Consider the following 21,310-nt stretch of genomic DNA (forward strand, 5'->3'; position numbering starts at 1 on the left):
TATGAGATGATGGTGGATATTTGCTCTAAATTAGGGATGCCTACAAATCGATAGCACCGTGTTCCTTTGTCGTTCTATCGGGGTAAAATAACACAAAAGTTCACCAATTTATTACTGCTTTAATAATGTCTTTGACTCTAAGTTATAAACACAAATACAAGACAGAATAGGACCAGTGTACGCGGTGATCAGGGAACAACTATTTGACCAATGTTTCTACAGTGTTAAGGATTTTTTGGATAACTGTGGGATTTGACATAAATTATTATTACTTTGAATTATGACATTTTGATAATGTAACTATAAGATTAAAATTAAGAAAGTAGGGTAACAACCATTTTTAAAATTTTACTGTCGTGGTCATTTCTATTTGTTCTTTTCTTAAATTTATTTTTATTGTAAGTACCAGATATTTTGCACGCCATACATAAATGGCAAAATGTGAAAGGGACCACTATATAATATGTACGATCATTTACTACTCACATTTAGCAAAATTAAATGATTTCATTTCATTTCATTTCAACTGCCTGACCGCGTTGGGTTTTATAAATAGGCCAACATGGCAAAACGCTCAGCGTTAGCAGTCCCCCACAGACATATCTAATTGTCGTCAAGCTCAAATCTATTTTAGATTTTTTTTTTGTAGTAAGCAGTATCGTACACTTGGTCTAGCCAACATTCGTATAGCATAAAACATTTTCTACACAAAAAATGTAATCCGCGGCTATTTGTAGAAAGGTATCACATTTATATTATTACAAAAAAAGATAGGTATCTTATGAAACATGATGAAAATATTTTTCTGGACAGAGATATATTTTACTTAATAACGATAATATAAAATGTTGTACGAAAAAAAATTGAGGTAAACATTCGTACATTTATTATTATTTAGGTCTGCCTCGTTGCGTGTTGGTCTAAACTGACTCATGGGTCTAATGGTTAGCAGGTTCGACTGCTGTGACCAGGTCCCGGGTTCAATTCCCGGGTCGGGCCAAAAATAGTTTGGTATTGCGTTTTTATGTCAAAAAATACTTAATACTAGACCGGTGTTAGGAAGTTGGCGAAGTTTCATCTCCGTGCGCTCCTGTGCCTGATCTCTCTCCGATCGTGTCTGATTGCCGTGCCATTAGACCATCAGGCTATGAGAATGAGGGAATCGTTGCCCACTCTGTTCTCTCCTTGTACTAAAGTTGCTTACGCATAGCGTTGTCCTTGTCCCGCTCGATGAGCTTCGCTTAGACTTCAGCTCTACCGTTACCCACACACACAAATCATGTGCGGACAGACCGGTGTTCCGGTAGTAGTAATAGGTAACTAAATCACTTTCTATGGAGTTTCGGGGGTAATAATGAGTGAATAGGCCAGGTCCACTATAATATGAAAATCATTATGATCATCATGATTAACCGATCGCCGCGCCGGCTCACTACAGAGCATCTTCTCAGAGTGAGAACGGTTTTGGCCATAGTCTACGACGCTGGCCAAATACGGATGGCCAGACTTCACACATATTTGAAAACATTATAGAGAACGATGTTTTACTTCACAGTTAAAGCAAGTGATATTTAATTATTTAAAACGCACATAACTCCGAAAAGTTAGAGGAGCGTGCCCGGGATCGAACCCCCGATTAGGAGGCGGAAGTCCTAAATCGCTAGGCTATCACAGCATTATCACCATCATCATCATCAACGAATAGACGTCCACTGCTGGACATAGGTCTCTTGTAGGGACTTCCACACGCCACGGTCTTGCGCCGCCTGGATCCAGCGGCTCCCTGCGTCTCGTCTGGTGTCGTCCGTCCACCTAGGTCGCCATTCTAGCACCTTGGGACCCCAACGTCTATGTATAATGGAAATATATCATTCCAAATGTGTGATGTCAGGCCACTTAGCCTACTTTTTCTTTCCATAGTGGCAGAAACCTAATGTGTTAGTTTTTCATCCAGACAGAATTCAGAACGCTGGGCTAGGTTACGAATTTAGGATAAAAATAAAATACTGAAACATTTATCAGATATTATTCCTACGTTATCATACAAAAATATCTAGTGCCTAAGGGTGCTAGCCTTTTGTATTTCTTATACCTACTATATATACCTACTCATTTTGTCGACATTTAAAAGTTTTTTGGAAAATCACAATCCCTTGTTTTCTGTTTTCTGATTTGATATAAATATCTTATAGATATCGCAAGAATAAGCTATCGATATAAATATCTTATAGATATTCTATATATCTCAGCTATCTATATAAATATCTATAAGATATTTATATCTTATAGATATTTATATAGATAGCTTATTCTTGCGAATTCGTCCACGTGGACTAAACAAGTTTCAAACCCCTATTTCACCCCCTTAGAGGTTGAATTTTCAAAAATCCTTGGCCCTGCCGCAGTGTCACGTAGGTCATCTCTCATTGTCTTATATTATATTATTTATTTTAATCAATCTTTTGTCCTCAGCGGTACAAATTTTCCTGGGGGCGAGTCCGGTATATCAGTGCCTGACACGATGTGCACGCCGAAGTCCGTGGGCATCTCAGTGGACACCAACACGTACGAGCCCCATCTACTGGCCGGCACCATGGCGCATATGATTGGACACAATATTGGTAAGATCCTCGATCCTTTTCATTACTTAGCTGGCCCTCCCTGGCTTCGTTCGAGTGGATTTTTTGAAAATCGGTGATGGGGTGGAACTCACAAAATTGGGTATTTGACTCTTTGAATTTTTTTTATAACTTTATTATAAACTAGATGATGCCCGCGACTTCGTCCGCGTGGATTTCAGTTTTTAAAAATCCCGTGGGAACTCTTTGATTTTCCGGGATAAAAAGTAGCCTATGTCCTTCCCCGGGATGCAAGCTATCTTTGTACCAAATTTCGTCAAAATCGGTTGAACGGATGGGCTGTGAAAGGCTAGCAGACAGACAGACAGACAGACAGACACACTTTCGCATTTATAAAATTAATAGTATGGACTAGGATAAAAATAATGACGAAAATTGAAAAAAATAATTAAATCGATCAAATAACAAAAAAGTTATAAGCATTTAAATATTTCTGATTAGACAGAGATAGCGATATAGAATTTTGACGTCATTTTGACAAATGCCATAGTAGCTTCGTGCGGTTTCATACAAATTTTCGTTTTGCGAGAAAGGGATAGAAGACCCTCCCTCCCTCTCCAAAATTAAAATGCCTGTAACTTTGTAAATCTTTGTTGGATTTTAATATTTTTTTCAGCGTACGTCATTATTTTTATCCTAGTTTATAATAAAGTAATAATATTAATCAAATTCAAAAATAGTAAAATACCCAATTTTTAGAAATTCTGAATTTTTAAAAATCCTGAAAAATGTACAACTTACTTCTTCATTTTTAACCAAACGCCAATTTTCATAAATTGTATACCTAACTAGAAAATTGATAATATACTTAAATGATTGTAAATTATATTGAAAAAATAAAATACGATTCGGTATTATTTATTATTCACATAATATTTTCTACTGTTCTTATATTTCTAAGACACTTTATGATTACAACCTGTTTTATATGCCTTTTCAATACAGTAAAATAACGGTAGAGGTTTTCTTAACATAATAATGCGGTGGGTTCCCAGACCCTTTCATAACCTCCACATTTATAAATACATCAAAATTTGAGGTGGAATCATTTTGACCATTAAAACAAATGCCTACTTATCCTATGTAAGTTATAGAGAGAGAGCCAGCGCGTGCCAGACCTTCGTTATTTTATAAAAGTTGAAAGTTTCTCTGCGTATTGTCCCCATGAAGTTTGGATCATGGTGGTTATGGGAGATAACAGGTAATAAAGGTGAAAAAAAATCTTACGTCAAAGTTTGAAGTCTATTTTTTTTATGTTTTCTTCACGTCATGTATTGCCAAACTCTTAATAAGTATCGTGGCAACGCCCTGCCAGATGCCTTTAAAGTTTTAAAGTGCCTGACAATGGGTTGAAAAGATATTAAATATATGGCAATGCATGACGTCATTTCTAATACTGCCTTGAGCCTCAATAGCTCAACCAGTGAAGGAGTGGACTGAAAACTGAAAGGTCGACGGTTCAAATCCCGCCCGTTGCACTATTGGCGTACCTACTCCTAGCACAAGCCTGACGCTTAGTTGGAGAGGAAAGGGGAATATTAGTCATTTAACATGGCTAATCTTCTTTAAAAAAAAAAAACTATTCCGAAGATAATATAGAAATATTAGCCTTTATACTTTGACCTAAGATTTTTTACACCTTTATTACCTGTTATCTCTCAAAGCCACCATGAGCCAGACTTCATAGTCGCTGATCGTTCCTCCTTAAGTTGGCGACAATGCGCAGAGAAACTTTTAGCTTTTTAACCGACTTCCAAAAAGGAGATGGTTCTCAATTCAGCCCGTTTTGTTTTTAATGTATGTACACCGATTTTTTCGATGTTTCTGGACCGATTTGCAAAAAAAAAATTCAATCAACAGAGGAAGTTTCCGTGGTGGTCCCATATTTTTTTTTTTATTAAATAACGAATGTCTGGCACGCGCTGACTCTTAGTTTATTATATCCCATACTTGGAGCGTTTGTTTTTATTACGGGGCAGCCTCGGGCTCCAGTTATTAATATTAAATATGTGCCGACGATAACGTTTATCCGTTTACTTTAGCCTCTAACACGGGATGAATGAGAAAATAAAGGGTCTTGTTTATCCAAAATATTCCTCCGTTTGATAAAAGCTAAGCTTCTAGTAGAAGCAACCGTTTCATGTAGGACAACTAGGCTCCCTTATGCTACGTCTGTGACTACCATTACCTACTAAACATGTTGATTCTCCGACAGGCATGGGCCACGATGACGGCAGAGAGAACTGCTTCTGCCGCGACTGGCACGGCTGCATCATGGCGCAGTCCATCGTGGGGCTGGAGAACGTGCAGCCCTACAAGTTCTCCGAGTGCTCCAAGAACGACTACATCAACGAGCTCCGGATCGGACAGGGACTGTGTTTGCTCAACAAGCCCAATGAGGTAAGATTGCTTACCAACCTTACTTACAGGTTTCGTACCAAAGGGAGATCTCCCACCGAGCGTTTGGTTGTGCTCGGTAGCGCCAGCTGGGCCGACGGTTGTGTCATGAAACTTCTTTATATAGTGCAGATTGCAGAAAACTTTGTTAGTGCGAGTACTGTCGGCGGTGCATTTGTTCGGGACTACGTCATGAAATGTTATCGATTGACTAGCGCCATCTAGTTGCGTCTGTGGCAACCGCCACACTTCCAATCTAATCCAATCTATTTGTATACGTGCACTGCTGGACATAGGTTTCTTCAACAGCACGCCACCTCTACACTCCTCCACCTTCCTCAACCTCATCCACCCACATCCCCCCACCTTCTTCAGGTCCTTGCTCCAGAGGGTTGGAGTCATCCTACACTGTGCTTACCGGTACGTGGTCTCCACTCCAGAATCCGTCTGCTCCATCGGCAATCGGTTCTGTGAGACATGACCTGCCTATTGCCACTTCAGCATGGTAATCCTTTGGATTACGTCAATCGCTTTATTAGTTCTTCTCCGAAATTCCTCATTCCGGATTTTATCTGTTCCGGGTTTTTCAGTGCAAGGTGTCTTACCCTAAATAAATTGTATTTTTTTACATTTCATATTATGCAGACAAGAAGCCTGATTCCCTAAATTGAGAACTTGATTATCTTTCATAGCTTTTTTAAGGTTCCATACCTATGATGGAAAAACGGAACCATTATAATATTAAGATCACTTATTGTAGATTGTCCATTCATCCATATAATATTACTACCTGATGCCCACGAATTCGTCCGCTTGGATTTATGTTTTTGAAAATCCCGTGGGAACTCTTAACATATTTAGATTTAGGGTATCGTAAATCGTTAGAATCCTTACGTCATCCCGAGTGACACTGACTATTAGAAAAATTTCAATAAGACCACTAATTTATTAGAGCCTCAATAGCTCAACGGTAAGAGAAGCGGACTGAAAACCGAAAGGTCGCCGGTTCAAATCCCACCCGTTGCACTATTTTGTCGTACCTACTCCTAGCACAAGCTTAACGCTTAGTTGAAGGGGCAATGGGAATATTAGTCAAAAAAAAAAGACTTTAAAAGGACCAGTTTAATATAATATTAACTTCATACAAAGCTCTTCCAGGCTGATATATAACTCCAAGGTCTCAAAAAACTCTCAGAGCGGCCTGCTCACGAGATTTAAGTTAATTATGAAGCAGAAGTGGGGATAACGAGGAATGGACGTTAAATTACGGCGTTTTATCCTCGGATTCTGTTTAATATCTTTAATATTCTGCGGCCCATTTATTATCTCAAACATCTCAAATATTAGACGCCTTTCTTTATTGTTATGGCAATGTAACTAAAATTGGTATTTTTAATAAACAGACAATAGTAATGATGAAATTATAATAATACTTACTCTATTCGTATACAATCTAAATATATAAAAGGATTGACTGACTGACTGATCTATCAACACACAGCTCAAACTACTGGACGGATCGGACTGAAATTTGGCATGCAGATATTTTATTATGACGTAGGTATCCGCTAAGAAAGGATTTTTGGAAATTCAACCCCTAAGGGAGGAAAATAGGGGTTTGAAATTAGTGTAGTCTACGCGGACGAAGTCGCGAGCATAAGCTAGTGTTACTATAAAATAAAATCATACATGCATTAGGAAACTCAAATTCCTTTACGTGATCAAATCAGAAATGTGGAGATTCGTAGGAAAACCAGAGTAAGCGACATAACTTCAAGGGTCGCGAAGCTGAAGTGGCAAATGGCAGGGCACATAGTTCGAAAAACCGATAGATGTTGGGGTCCTGAGGTGCTAGAATGGCGATGCCGTTGGAAAATCTCCCACCAGTCGAACGACATCAAACGAATCGCAGGGAATCATCCTTTTGTCCGATGGCGTCATGTTTCATAAAACAAGTGGGCACTACCCGTTTTCTACTTCGTTTTATTCTTCTTCTTCTTGATGTTTGACGGCTTTGCAGGGCTATTCAGACCCTGTATCACGTTGACCGTTGCCGGTCTATTGTGACCCCATTTTACAGTTCTTGTCCAATACTGTAGGGCGATTGCCTAAAACCTGCATCAATCATTTTTACAATCTCAATTGTTGTGATTGGCTGAATTTGTGCGATTTTTGTTGCAACAATGCAATTTGTAGCCAATAGTGAGCGAGCGTCAACCAATCAGAGGTGATTGCGATCATGACATTGTAGCTGTCATTCTCCCGCAATCGCGCACCTGATTGCCGCCAGGAACACCAGCACTTTGTTTTACACAATCGTTTTTGTTATGGTTCAACTCAACAACGCATAATATAATTGGAAAACTTTTCAATTCAGCGTCATTCGCACTCCACTCATTTCAATGCAAAACAGATTTCTACGTCGAAAATTAATCAGTATGGCCGTATTGTTTGACATCTCTTCTTGTGGAGCCCACTCCTTTAATAAAAGTTATGGTAATACTCTTGCCCTGGCTCGGAATTATCTGTTCGTTCGCGAATATATTATAACACCGGCACGGGCCGGGTAGAGTTTATATTGGAATAAATTTACATACTGAGGGATACGCTACCAGTCCCGCATCGATTTGGCACGCTTACATATTTATCGGGATGATTGTGGTTACCCGTGGGGCTCTTTTTATCTTCGCCTTCTCTTACTGTTGGTGCATTACAATTGGGTATTTGCCTACTTTTGAATTTGATAAATATTATTACTTTATTATAAACTAGGATTAAAATAATGACGTACACTGAAAAAAATATTAAAATCCAACAAAGATTTACAAAGATACAGGCATTTTAATTTTGGAGTGGGAGGGTCTTCTATCCCTTTCGGATTTAATTAGATTTTTTAGTTTACTTTATTTTTATTCTAGTTTATAATAAAGTAATAAAAAAATTGGAGTCAAATACCCTATTAGTGTTTTGTATAAAGAGGTCTGAAAGAGGTCGAATATATTTATTCGCTATCAGTACAATCCGTGCCGTAATAGAGCCGTGATATCTTAGTGGTTAACATATCCGTCTCCTATCCGGGAGGTCGGATATTCAATCCCGGGACCTTCTAACTTTTCGGAGTTACGTGCGTTTTGAACAATTAAATATCACTTGCTTCAACGGTGAAGGAAAACACCGCGAGGAAACCTGCACGCCTGAGTGTTTTCCTTGTGTTTCTCAAAAATGTGTGAAGTCTGCCAATCCGCACTTGATCAGATAAACCCTTCTCAAGGAGACTGCAGTTAAAAAAACCTAAATCCACGCGGATGAAGTCGCGGGCATCATCTAGTACCGAATAAATGCTTTGGACACAAGCGGTTCGGTATTCCCAAAATACCCAACCCAACCCAAAACATGTATTAAACAACTTAACGTAAATTGATTTCAAAAGCTTCCACACTTCATTGAAATACCAATAGTGTCGTACAGCTTAGACGAGGGAAAATTTACTTAACATTTTCATGAGCTCAGTAATAAACCTAAACTTCATTTAAACTGGTAAGCCGTTGGCAAGCATACTTTACTTCGTTAGGAGGAATTTTAGCCAGTGCCAAGCATGTATAACGCCATAATTTCTATTCGCCTTTCGAGCGTAATACAGCTCCCAGATATTACACGTACCGTTTATTCACTGCTCATATAAAAGCGTAAATAGATTTCATTCAAAAGACAGGGAAATAGACGAAAAAAGGTCGTAATTGAAGGTCATTCAGAAAACTTTTGAAAAACTTTAAATAAAATCACATTAATTTATAACTAAGAACACGATTGCATTTTATCGAATGAAATATTAATTATTTTTGACTGTTTTTTTTTTGTATGTTTGTTACGCGATTACTCAATCAATCGTCAATTATAAACCGATTTTGATGTTTCTTTTTTTGTCTGGTAGAACGTACTTTATAGGTGGTTCCGTTTCAATTTGGTAAAGATTTAATGAATATCTTCGGAGATGAAAAACGGAACTCATCAATAGATAAGAGTAAATTGCTCGCGACCAGTGTAATAGCTTTGTAAACAATAGGTTCTTAACCAGGCATATCATATTTTAGTCTAAAAATTGTGAAATAAAAAAACCAAAAAACTGACTTTAGTAACCACAAACACTAAACAGTTAAATATAATTTAATTTATTTCTGAATATATTACGTATGCAAGAGTATTGTAGTTCTATAATAATACTTTTTGGAGTCGGTGCCAATGAGGTGCCAATGTAGAGTCACAAAACAATATAAAGAGTAGATAGACGGTTCGTGCGGCTAATTGGCACCGGCTCCAAAAAATATTATTATAGAACTACAATAACTCTTGTATAGGGAATATATTGTTTTATCGATGTTTTCCTACATAATATATTGGGTAATAAATTAAATAATTTTTTACTTTTTAGTGTTTGTGGTTAATGAAGTCAGTTTTTATTTTTTTGGTAATTTTTTTAAATTCTTATTTTACATAAAGCATGTTCTTAGCAGTATCTGTTTGACAGTTGGTGGTGCACCGTCAATGCGGCAACGGACGACTGGACGAAGGCGAGGAATGTGACTGTGGGACCATATCCGAGTGCCAGCACCTCAACCCCTGCTGCGATCCCTTCACCTGCCGCCTCACCAAGGAAGCACAGTGTGCGGAAGGCGAATGTTGCGAGAGATGTCTGGTAACCAGATCTTAATAGAATCATAATTCATACTAATGTTATTATCATTTTTATATTCACTATAGGCACACGCGTGACCAAAGCACACCTGATGGAAAGTAATCATAGCCTAAGATGGGACGCGTTTACCTAGAAGATACAGGATGTACAGAACGCTGGCAAAAACTTAGCGTTATTGTTGTACTACCTAAACACAATTCAACACCAATAACCGTTTGCCTCATTTTGTAGTTTTAGTGATTTAGTATTTTTCAAACCCGCAATGTTTAGTGTGCAAAACTCGGGTCAATGCCCCGCCTACGACGTGGCATTGACTCCGAGTGGCCTACTAGTCTGTCTGTCTGTCGGTTTGTCAAGAAACCTGCAGGGTACTTCCCGTTGACCTAGAATCATGAAATTTGGCGGGTAGGTAGGTCTTATAGCAGACATTTAGGGAAAAATACGAAAACCGCGAATTTGGGGTTCCGTTACAAAAAAAAAATTAAATGTGTTCATGAACAAATAATTAGTATTTTCAACTTTTAAAGTAAGATTACATACCAAGTGGGGTACCAATACCAAGTACATACCAACTATTAAAGTAAGATTACATACCATGATTTTTATGTAGGTATAATAGTTTTTGATTTATCGTGCAAAATGTCAAAAAAATATGACTGTAGTACGGAACCCTCGGTGCGCGAGTCTGACTCGCACTTGGCCGGTTTTTTAAGCCTATATCTATGCGGCCGACGTCATCAATTACGAGGAATATACTTATTAATGGAATTTATTTTCACAGCTAAAACCACGCGGTGTGACATGTCGGGAATCAACGAACGAGTGTGACTTAGAAGAATCCTGCACCGGAATGTCCGGGTCCTGTCCAACCGATGCCTACAGGAAGAACGGGGAAGCTTGTGAGTCCGGCAAGGGGTACTGCTTCGCCGGACAATGTCCTACACTAGCGACCCAGTGTGAGAAGATTTGGGGAACAGGGTCCACGGGTGCTGACAAGGAGTGCTTTGAACAGTTCAACTCTAAAGGGTCTGTGACAGGACACTGTGGGAAGGACAATAGTGGGAACTTTATGAAGTGCGAATCAGAGTAAGTTGCCTTTTTTATCAGTTAGTCAGTTGTTGCATTTGTCAGATGATATAGTGGTGATATAGTGGTGGTGAAAAAAAAAGTTTGTAACTGTGTTTTTTTTTTCAGGAACGTAAGATGCGGATCACTACAGTGCCAGTCTGGCAACAGATACCCAGTGGTGCCAGGCATGGACGAGTACTATACCAGAACTGTTATCACAATCAAAGGCCAAGAATACGACTGCAAGTGAGTATACATGGCGTGAAAAAGATATTTCTTATTGTAAGATTGATCCTTATTCCTTAGATCCTAGGGAAGGATTTTGGCCATCAAGATTAGGCATGCCTCACGATATTTTCCTTCACCGTGAAGTACCTAATTGATTAGAACGTCCATAACTCCGAAAAGTAAGAGGTATGTACAACAACTGTACATACAAAAGTAGAATGCTAAACAAACGAACAGAAAGACGTAAAATCAAACCTCCGTCAGGCACTTGGCTTTAGCTATTCTTGATTTCAAGAATATGACATTGTGGCAACCCTTAACTGTATGGTTGTTAAACTGCGTTAGGGCGACCGCGACCCTTAACTGTATTATTGCTAAGCTGCGATTATTTGCGAACAAAATATCGTACGGTAACTCACAACATACAAAGCTGTGGTAGCCTAGTGGTTAGGACGTCCGCCTTCCAATCGGAGGTCGGGGGTTCGATCCCGGGCACGCACCTCTAACCTCTCACCTTTTCGGAGTTATGTGCGTTTTTAAGTAATTAAAATATCGCTTGCTTTAACGGTGAAGGAAAACATCGTGAGGTAACCTGCATGCCTGAGAGTTCTCCATAATGTTCTCACAGGTGTGTGAAGTCTGCCAATCCGCACTTGGCCAGCGTGGTAGACTATGGCCAAAACCCTTATCACTCTGAGAGGAGACCTGTGCTCTGTAGTGAGCCGGTGATGGCTTGATCATGATGATGAACCCACAACATAAAACTCTATAAACATTTTCAGAGCTACCACTGGTCCGCCAGAGTACTCCGAGATCGGGCGGCTGGGCCTGGTGCGCGACGGCAGCCCCTGTGGGGACAACCTCATCTGCGTGAACCAGACCTGCACCTCCATCTTCCCCTACATCGACCACACCAAGTGCCCCACCGACCATAACAACAACGAGTGCTCAGCTAAGGGGGTGAGTAGATTTACTTTCTTCGACTTATTTTAAAATTTCTAAATTTTCCCTGGTCTGGTGAGAGGCTAGTTGCCACCCCACCGGCAAAGCCTACAAAATTTCAGCCTGATCCGTCGTTTGAACTGTGCGTTGATAGGTCAGTCAGTCAGTCCGTCAGTCAGTCAGTCAGTCAGTCAGTCACCTTTTCCTTTTTTATATTTAGATACCTAACCATTGTTAGTCATCAATCAATAAATCTATCAAAAGGATCAATACGGTATTTGACTATGTCAAAAATAAATTATTTCTCAGTGATTATTAAATAGAGCGTCTTCCAAAATACGTAAGTCCACATCCTTTGTTAGTTTTATGTGTGACAACCATTTTAAATTATCGATTAAACTTAAAAAAGCACGTCAAGCGTTTTGACGTTTGATAAAAAGTTACTGATTTGACTAGTTGTCAAATACCGGATTGGCCAAGCAATCTGATAATAATTACGGAATTAAAATCTGCTGAAAAAATATCACGAAATATACCCAACGAAGTTCCAAGTATGACATACGAAAAGGCTCATTACATAATATTATAAACTTTTATTAAGGCAGGAAATATCGACAAAGTACAAAGTTATAACGAACGATGTCCGAACTAGCCCCGAGGGTCGATTAAATGATATTAAATTAAAACTCGCTCGGGCCCGCTGTACTGCACTACCTGCAGTTTTAATGGACGATTTGCATGGATGCTAAGTAAATTAAGCTACGTTTAGAGTTTAAATTTTAAAAGCTTCTATAGATAAATGGACGGTAAATATTATGTAAACAGTAGCTATACACATTTTGATCAAGTGTCCTTAGGCTTTACAGTATAAACATCGATTTCATTTCTTTAAAGGATTTTTAAACAAACAAAATCTGTTTTATTGGTAAAATTCACTAAATGGTATATTGGCAAAATGAACATCTATTCAGTAAATAGTTGTTGTAAGTATTCATTCACTGCGTTCTAAATATGCTTTGACCGTAGTTTGATAATTAGCAAGTAGTTATGAATGAGACAAACTTTTAGTCGAGCTATGTTGATGTTACAGGCGATGCATTGTTCTTGCAGTCGTTTGTTGAATTGAAACTTGTTTCAAAACTGTTTTGTTGAACGAGCTTAAATTCTACATTAATGAATTCTATTTTTTTAACGAACTAGGTACTTTTAATAAACACTCTATACACATTATAAACAATAATAACATTATTTATCTTAATTTTTACGGGACTTTTGTCTGACACGGATACGCCATTTCCACTTTTAATTTAGGCCATGCCTAAATTACAATCTAATTAATATCAATAATGGAATGCAATAGATTCAACTTAAGAAATATTACTACCTATGCAGAAATATTTCTATAATCTATTTAAAATCTTGACGGTAGACTGAGAAGGCTCGTAAAACTTATTGATATATTTCTGCACAAGAATCTCTCTCTGTACCTGCGTTATACCTAACTGCTATATTCCACTGGTACTTGCTGGACATTATCTGTCATACTACAGATATCGCAATCGCCAGAAGAGAGATTAGAAGAACTACTCACGACTCTATAAGACTAGAAGTTGAAGTGTACTTACAACTTCATATTACCAAAACTTCATTCACGGTGAATATGTTATAAGTTTATAACATGCGGTTTTTAATCTAATAAGACGAAACCAGAAGCAACAACAACACCGCGCAAAGTCGGACAAAAGTCCGACCTAACCACGATCGCGATGATTTGCCGGGATAAGTTATAATAATAGTTAATTGGAAACTTCTAACTGCCACAAATTAGAGTGAACCAGAATTGTAGCAATCGGGAGTTAGTTGTCAATTACTGAACTGCGCTTTTAAATAATATCTACAATATGACTTTTGGGAAATATAACCAGACGTGTTTGGTGTTTGGATGCGCAAAATTAAGACTGTTTTGTGAACAAAGAAGTGCATTGTACTCAAACTCAACTTGAGACTGTCATACTTAGTTGAATTATTGAAATTTGTTTGACGTTAGAAATCGGGGACTTCGTCTTCGCCAGCGAAAACGCTGTAATAAGTTTTGAAGTAGCCCTAAGAGATAGGGAGCATTGTCGGTCATGATTTGATCGTCGGGATCGTCAAGGACGTGCTTAGGGCGCCTTTTATCGGGGGAAATTATTGAAAATATATTGAATCAAAATATATTTCTTCTTCTTGGAAAACCCCCACTAGGTGGACAGACGACATCAAACGAGTCGCAGGGACCTATTGCATTCAGGCGGCACAAGCCGTGGCGTGTGGAAGAACTATGTCCAGCAGTGGACGTTTATCGGTTGAAAATGATAATTATGATGATATTTCTAGCTATGACGTCAAACAATAATGAAACGTAGGTATGCTGATATGAAACTATTATTATTGATTATGAAAGCATTTCCGCGCGCGTAGTTCCCCAGCACTCTCCATGCAAATGTAGTTTGGTTCTTATTTGAATATTAACCAATCTAACTCGATGTGTAGAAACGTTCTACAAACTAGTCTGTATTTTTCTCTGCATAGCGATCTCTTCTAAACAACCGAAAGCGATAAGTACATGCTCACAAGTAGATGTTCTAACATTCTAGATGTTCTCAAGTAAATGTTCTACATCCTACATTATTTGCTTACGTATCTCAGCGGTGCTTTATCCAGTGAAGTAGGTATTAAGTTGGGTGTAATTGTTCTTCTACCAGCTGCAGGAACTCCGTCGGTAGATTCGCAAAATAGCGGGGATGAGTAAGCGCGCGACGACGAGTTGCTCGAGATTATCTAACTACAGCTATTTGTGTCAGTTCCAAAACCTATGTGCTTAGGTGAAACTATTTTGAGACTTTTGAGCTGTCGTTTTCTATTTATATCTAATTTTTTTGATTTTTGATTTTTTGACGACCTCCCTGGCGCAGTGGTGAGCGCTGTGGTCTTAATAGTGGGAGGTCCCGAGTTCGATTCCTGGCAGGGGTTTGGAATTTTATAATTTCTAAATTTCTGGTCTGGTCTGGTGGGAGGCTTCGGCCGTGGCTAGTTACCACCCTACCGGCAAAACCGTGCCGCCAAGCGATTTAGAGTTCCGGTACGATGCCGTGTAGAAACCAAAGGGGTATGGGTTTAATAAAAACTGCCATACCCCTTCCAGGTTAGCCCGCTATCATCTTAGACTGCATCATCACTTACCACCAGGTGAGATTGCAGTCAAGGGCTTACTTGTATCTGAATAAAAAAAATAAAAAAAAATTGGCGTTCCGTACCCAAATAATAAAAACGGAGCCGTATTAATGTCACTCTGCTGTCTGTCTGTTATGTCCGCGTGTCACGTGTCTCTAGCTTGATTTTTCTGCTCAATCTACATAAGGCCTCGTTCAGGAAAACGCAGTTGCATGGTGCGTTGTGCGTAGCGCGGCAAAATGAAACGTAAACTGGCATATTATAGATGCTTTCGTGCAGAAGCGTTTTTTCGTACGTTGTCACCCTAACACGCTCCCCAGGGCTCTACATACAAACGTAGTTTGGTTAATTTCAAAGCAAAACGGCCTAAAATGGTGCTAAAACGACCAACGTTCGTGTTTTCGATCAAAACGGTACAATTACAGTAAAATTTCAACAATTTTCATTGAGTTTTTTGCTCCTCACGGAATTAAGTAGGTCTACAGTAATTTCTCAGTTTGTTAATCAGGTTACAAAAGCTGGTTTTCCTCTGACCCGTTCATTTACTGAATCGGGAACAATTCAAACATTTGATTGCCCTACGCGCCTACTCGAAGGCAGCCATATAAACTGCTGAACGCTGGCATGTCAGACATTTCCACGCATCGGATAATGTTGTTCGTGTAATGAAAATGTTTAGCAATTTCTGCTTGGGGGAACTTTTTATAATTTCTTTGATGTTCAGCTGAAATACAAAAATATTACCTATGTATAATAACATTATTATATTTTTTTTTTTACATGTAAAGTACTAGCTGATGCCCGCGACTTCGTCCTCGTGGATTAACATTTTTCAAAATCCCGCGGGAACTCTTTGATTTTCCGAAATAAAAAGTAGCCTATGTGTTAATCCAGGGTATAATCTATCTCCATTCCAAATTTCATCCAAATCCGTTTAGCAGTTTTTGCGTGATTGAGTAACAAACATCCAAACATTCACACTTTCACATTTATAATATTATTAGGATTAGGATATTAGGATTAGGATTAATAACAATAATAAATCTGTAATTGATAAAAATTGACAAGGTAATCTAACTTAAGGTTATATAAGTTAAGGTAGTTAACTTTGTTTGTGTTCCAGTAAAAAAAAAAAAAAAAAGACTTAGGCGGAACGAAGTTCGCCAGGGCAGCTAGTATTAAGTATATATGTATAATGGAAATTCTCCCGATAGTTTAAACGCTAAAATACATTATATTAAAGAAATTGAAATTGTAAAAGCGAAAACCAGAAAACGTGAAATGGGTGTAAGAGGAAGTGGTAATATAACAAAAAGGATACAAAAGAATCTTAATCAATCTTCGAGGATCACAAAATAAATAAGCGAATCGGAAGGCGCTTTGAGAGCCTAAACGATTATTGGTTTTAATCCTTCAAATATTCAGACGTCAAACTCAGTACAAAATTTAGATTTGCGCGAAGGAATTGAGCTATTGAATATTTTCCTTCATGCTATAAACAATTTTCGGTTAAAATCCATGTTTCGGATCCCTTATCAGTACCCATATTATAAATGCGTAAGTGTGTTTATTTGTTGGCTTATTGGATTGTTGGTTTATTGGTTTGTTGGTTCGTTGGTTCGTCCTTAAATCACGTCCACAAAAAAAACCTTCTCAATCTGACCTAAATTGTAACTTTTCTTGTTCCTATGTCCATATCTTGTACTGTGTATATAATAACCATTTCCCTCCAATGACTGGCGTCTCATAACAAGTTAGTTATAAAGTTAAAGAGCTCTGATAAATTAGATTATGTGTACACGAATCGTTCATCTTCTCAAAGAGCTTGGTTTGCCCAGCCTTTACCTCTTTACTTTTTACTTTATTCCAACCACGTTCACTTTGCTACAAAAACAAGATTTTTTAAAAATCTTTATATATAAAATTCAAAGTCCCGACTGACTGACTTATATCAACGCACAGCCTAAACCGCTGATCCTAGGGACATGAAATTTTAAGGGTGTGTTCTTTGTAAAGAGTAGGTATCCAATAAGAAAGGATTTTTGAAAATTCCACCCCTAAGTGGGTTAAATAGGGGATGAAAGTTTGTATGAAAGTTTGTCATTTTTCAAGTCATTTGCATGAAAATTGGTATTTGGGTTTTCGGTCACAAATTAAGAAATACGTATTCCAGGATTTTTGGAAATTCAACCCCCACCTCGATTTTCTAAATTCCACCCGAGCGAAGCCGAGGCGGGTCAGCTAATTGAAATACAAGTTAGCCTTTGACTGCAATCTCACCTGGTGGTAAGTGATGATGGAGTCTAAGATGGTAGCGAACTAACCTGGAAGGGGTATGGCAGTATTTATTAAACCCATACTTTACCCTTTGGTTTCTAACACGGCAACGTACCGGAACGATAAATCGTTCGGAGGTATGGCTTTGCCGGTAGCGTGGCAACCAGACCAGAGATTTAGAAATTATAAAATTCCACACCCCTGCCGGGAATCGAACCCAGGACCTCCCACTACTAAGACCACAGTTCTTACCACTGCGCCACCCAGGGAGGTCGTCGTCGTTTTGCAACAAAAACAAGTATATGTGAGCTTCGCGAGATTTAAATAAGTTTTTAACAAGTTAAATTGTTTGGTCTACGCGCAGACTCTGGGTAAAACGGATTACCCATAGGTACAGGTGTCAACAAGTTTGCTAGAGTTTTAATAGCATTTGTGTTAGCGTCTTACGTACAAAATCCCCAACAAAACTTCTTACTTTAATTACGACTGCCTGTCTTTCTCACTTTTCTCTAAGCTTCAAGTTGGTAAGCACATTATTAATAGGCCTTTTAAGTATTAGAATCAGCGGCCCTACCGCGGTTGTTTGACAGCTACAATGTCACGATCGCAATCATCTCTGATTGGTTAATGCTCGCTCACTATTGGCCACAATGCATTGTTGCAACAAGAATCGCACAAATTCAGCCAATCAGAACAATTGAGATTGTAATAGTGATTGATGCAGGTTTTAGACAATCGCCCTACAGATTCATTATCATCAACCCAATGCCTCGATAGCTCAACGGTTATAGGAGCGGACTGAAATCCGAAAGGTTGCCGGTTCAAACCCCACCCATTGCACTATCCTAGCACAAGCTTTACGCTTAGTTGGAGGAGAAAGGGGAATATTAGTCATAAATAAACTTGGCTAATGTACTTTTTTTTAATTAAGAAAATTGCCTGTCCAATGCTGAGCACGGGTCTCCTCTCAGACTAAGAAGAGCTTAGCTATATGTACAGTCCACCACGCTGGCCAAGTGCAAATTGGCAGACTTCAAACACCTTTGAGAACATTTAGTAAATAGCATAGCTCTCTCCACCTTTTATTTATTAAACACTAGCTGATGCCCGCGACTTCGTCCGCGTGGATTTACAATTTTCGAAATCCCGCGGGAACTTTTTGATTTTCCGGGATATAAAGTAGCATATGTGTTAATCCAGGGTATAATCTATCTCCATTCCAAATTTCAGCCAAATCCGTCCAGTAGTTTTTGCGTGAAGGAGTAACAAACATACACACACACACACACAAACTTTCGCCTTTATAATATTATAGTGTGATGTTCGTCATAAATTCCAGTTTTGCTCAAACCTGAACAAATGTGTATGCAACCGAGGCTGGACGGGCCCGGACTGCTCCCAGCCGGACGCCCTCCCCCCCTCGCCTACCCCCTACGTGGCTGACAACGCCACCAAAGCGGCCTACAATATGACCAAGAAGGAAACCGCATATGGTGAGTCGAAACCAGTAATAGATAGATGTTTTTCGTATAAACTACCGTGAGTGATTTCCATTATATAAAATATCTCTCAACAGCTATACTCACATATTTAGTCGACGTTAGCCCGACTAGTTTCGAACCCATCCGGGGTCTTTTGTCAAAGGAGTCAGATCGCGCACGCGTCGCGGTTAAGACTGAGTGCCGCGCGTGCGGCTGCCCGCATAGCTTATCGGGCTAACGTTGAGAGATATTTTATTAGATGGATGTTTTCTGTCTTCTATATTCTATGTTCCTTCCTTATTATTTATACAAACTTGGTCTGATAGAGGTTTCCATTGTCTTAAATATAGAGCTTTTTTATTTCATGTAGAGAAACTAGTGTCATGTCTTATACTTCGTTTGGGAGTCTACCGCTGGATCAGAAAACAGATTCTACTGAAAAGAGCCGGCAATTAACTAAACAGTTACCTAGTGTAATCAGTTACTCAGTAGTTTTTAAATTACAAAAGTTTCAGTACGCGGCCGAAAGTAATGTACATCGACCTTTAGAAGGAGATAGCAGATTTGTAGAGCGTTGTTCCTCTCGTTGAGACCAACAAAACGTCATATAGATATGAGTGACATTTAGAATGATATGTCTGCTCTACAAAGCAGAAATGTCATTCTAAAGGCCGATGTACATTACTTTCGGCCGCGTACCATTCATTGCTTCGATGTGACTTGATTGAAGAACAAACCAATAAACCAACAAACAACACATTTTCGCATTTATAATATGGATGAAAAACAGAAATGGCAGAAAACTCCGTTAGTGCGATTACTATCGGCGGTACATTTGTTCGGGACTACGTCATCGATTGAACAGCGCCATCTAGTTTATATTGTGGTAACCGCCACATCACTCCCCTCCGAGACGAACGCGTAGTGTGAAGCAGTGAAGAGAGGTGGCGTTGTAGCGTGAAGGCGTGTGAAGGAAGGGCAATGGCTGCTAACCAACCAGAGAAGCGGTAGACCAGGACGCTTGTAGCTGGTGATGGAGTGCAGGGCCATTGTGCCCCGAAGCTGTGGCTACATCCGTCTTACAGGCCTCGATGTGATTGCTGTTGCTGCTTGTAGACTTGGAGTTTGGAGGAGACGTCGGCTTGCGGTGTGTGATCCAAAGGTGTTGCGATGTATGCGATCACCCTTGATCACGTATGCGCCAGTGTGCGGTTTATCTTCGATGACGTCGGCTGTTGTAGTGTGCGACCATTCTTGATTTCGTCGGTTGTTGAGGTGTGCGACCATTCTTGATCACGTCGGGGTCACCAATGTACGGGAGCGGTGTGCAGGCTCGACCGTACCAAAGGGGAGATCTCCCACCGAGCGGTTGATTGTGCTCGGTAGCGCCAGCTGGGCCGACGGTTATGTCTTGAAACTTCTATATATAGTCCAGATTGCAGAAAACTCCGTTAGTGCGATTACCATCGGCGGTACATTTGTTCGGGACTACGTCATCGATTGAACAGCGCCATCTAGTTTCTATTGATGTAACCGCCACAATATAAATCTCAGTTTTGATTAAATTAATCTCTTCATTCTTTCTTAAATTTATACATGGAAAACTCTATCTGACTAAAGCACTAAATTCTTGATCACCCATTATATGACATATAAACATAGTTCAGACATATTAAAGAAGCTACTGAAACTAGATACTGTTCTTACTGATATATGAATATCAGTTGAAGTCACAAACAATATCATAATAATGGTGCACTCATAGATACAAATCAAATCAAATGAAATGGTTCAAAATAGGTAAAAAATTACACTTTTTGAAAGTCAATTGTTGCATTTGTAAGATGATATAAGTAGTGGTGATAATTTTGACGCGAACTTAGAAACTAAAGCTACGGGGTTCCAAACGCGCCCAGGTCTGAGAAGAGCCCACAGCAAACTCAGCCGGGTATTCTTTTTAGTATCACTTTACAAGATCACTTAAACTTATTAGAACTATCACAAAGCTGTTAAGCAACCAAGCTTTCTTATCATTAAATACCTTAATGAAGTCTAATAATACTTACTTGCCTATTGATGAAATGGTAAATATTTGATAAATTCAGTAACATCTGCAACATTCAGAAAAACCGGCCAAGTGCGAGTCAGGCTCGCGCAATGAGGGTTCCGTACTACGATCGTATTTTTTCGACATTTTTCAGGATAATTCAAAAACTATGATACATAAAAATAAATAAAAATCTTTTTTGAATGCACAGGTGAAGACCTTTCATATGATACCCCACTATACTGATATAGTTATCTTACTTAGAAAATTGAAAATACTAATTATTAGTTCATGACCACAATTTAATTTTTTTGTGTGATGTAAC

The 21,310-nt window shown here is 38.9% G+C and overlaps 1 protein-coding gene across 16 annotated transcripts in view; it reads left to right on the forward strand.

The window, feature by feature from the left end:
- Positions 1-21,310, forward strand: part of mmd (disintegrin and metalloproteinase domain-containing protein mind-meld) — a 642,845-nt gene that overhangs the window by 600,603 nt on the left and 20,932 nt on the right. For all 16 annotated transcript variants that reach the window (XM_069509480.1, XM_069509491.1, XM_069509485.1 and 13 more), the window contains 7 exons: positions 2,473-2,621; positions 4,855-5,039; positions 9,562-9,729; positions 10,511-10,815; positions 10,924-11,043; positions 11,808-11,985; positions 18,797-18,950. In XM_069509480.1, the coding sequence (XP_069365581.1) occupies positions 2,473-2,621; positions 4,855-5,039; positions 9,562-9,729; positions 10,511-10,815; positions 10,924-11,043; positions 11,808-11,985; positions 18,797-18,950 (1,259 nt within the window). The remainder of the gene's footprint in view (positions 1-2,472; positions 2,622-4,854; positions 5,040-9,561; positions 9,730-10,510; positions 10,816-10,923; positions 11,044-11,807; positions 11,986-18,796; positions 18,951-21,310) is intronic.

This window comes from Maniola hyperantus, chromosome 3, assembly GCF_902806685.2.
Source record: "Maniola hyperantus chromosome 3, iAphHyp1.2, whole genome shotgun sequence".
Lineage (NCBI taxonomy): Eukaryota > Metazoa > Arthropoda > Insecta > Lepidoptera > Nymphalidae > Maniola > Maniola hyperantus.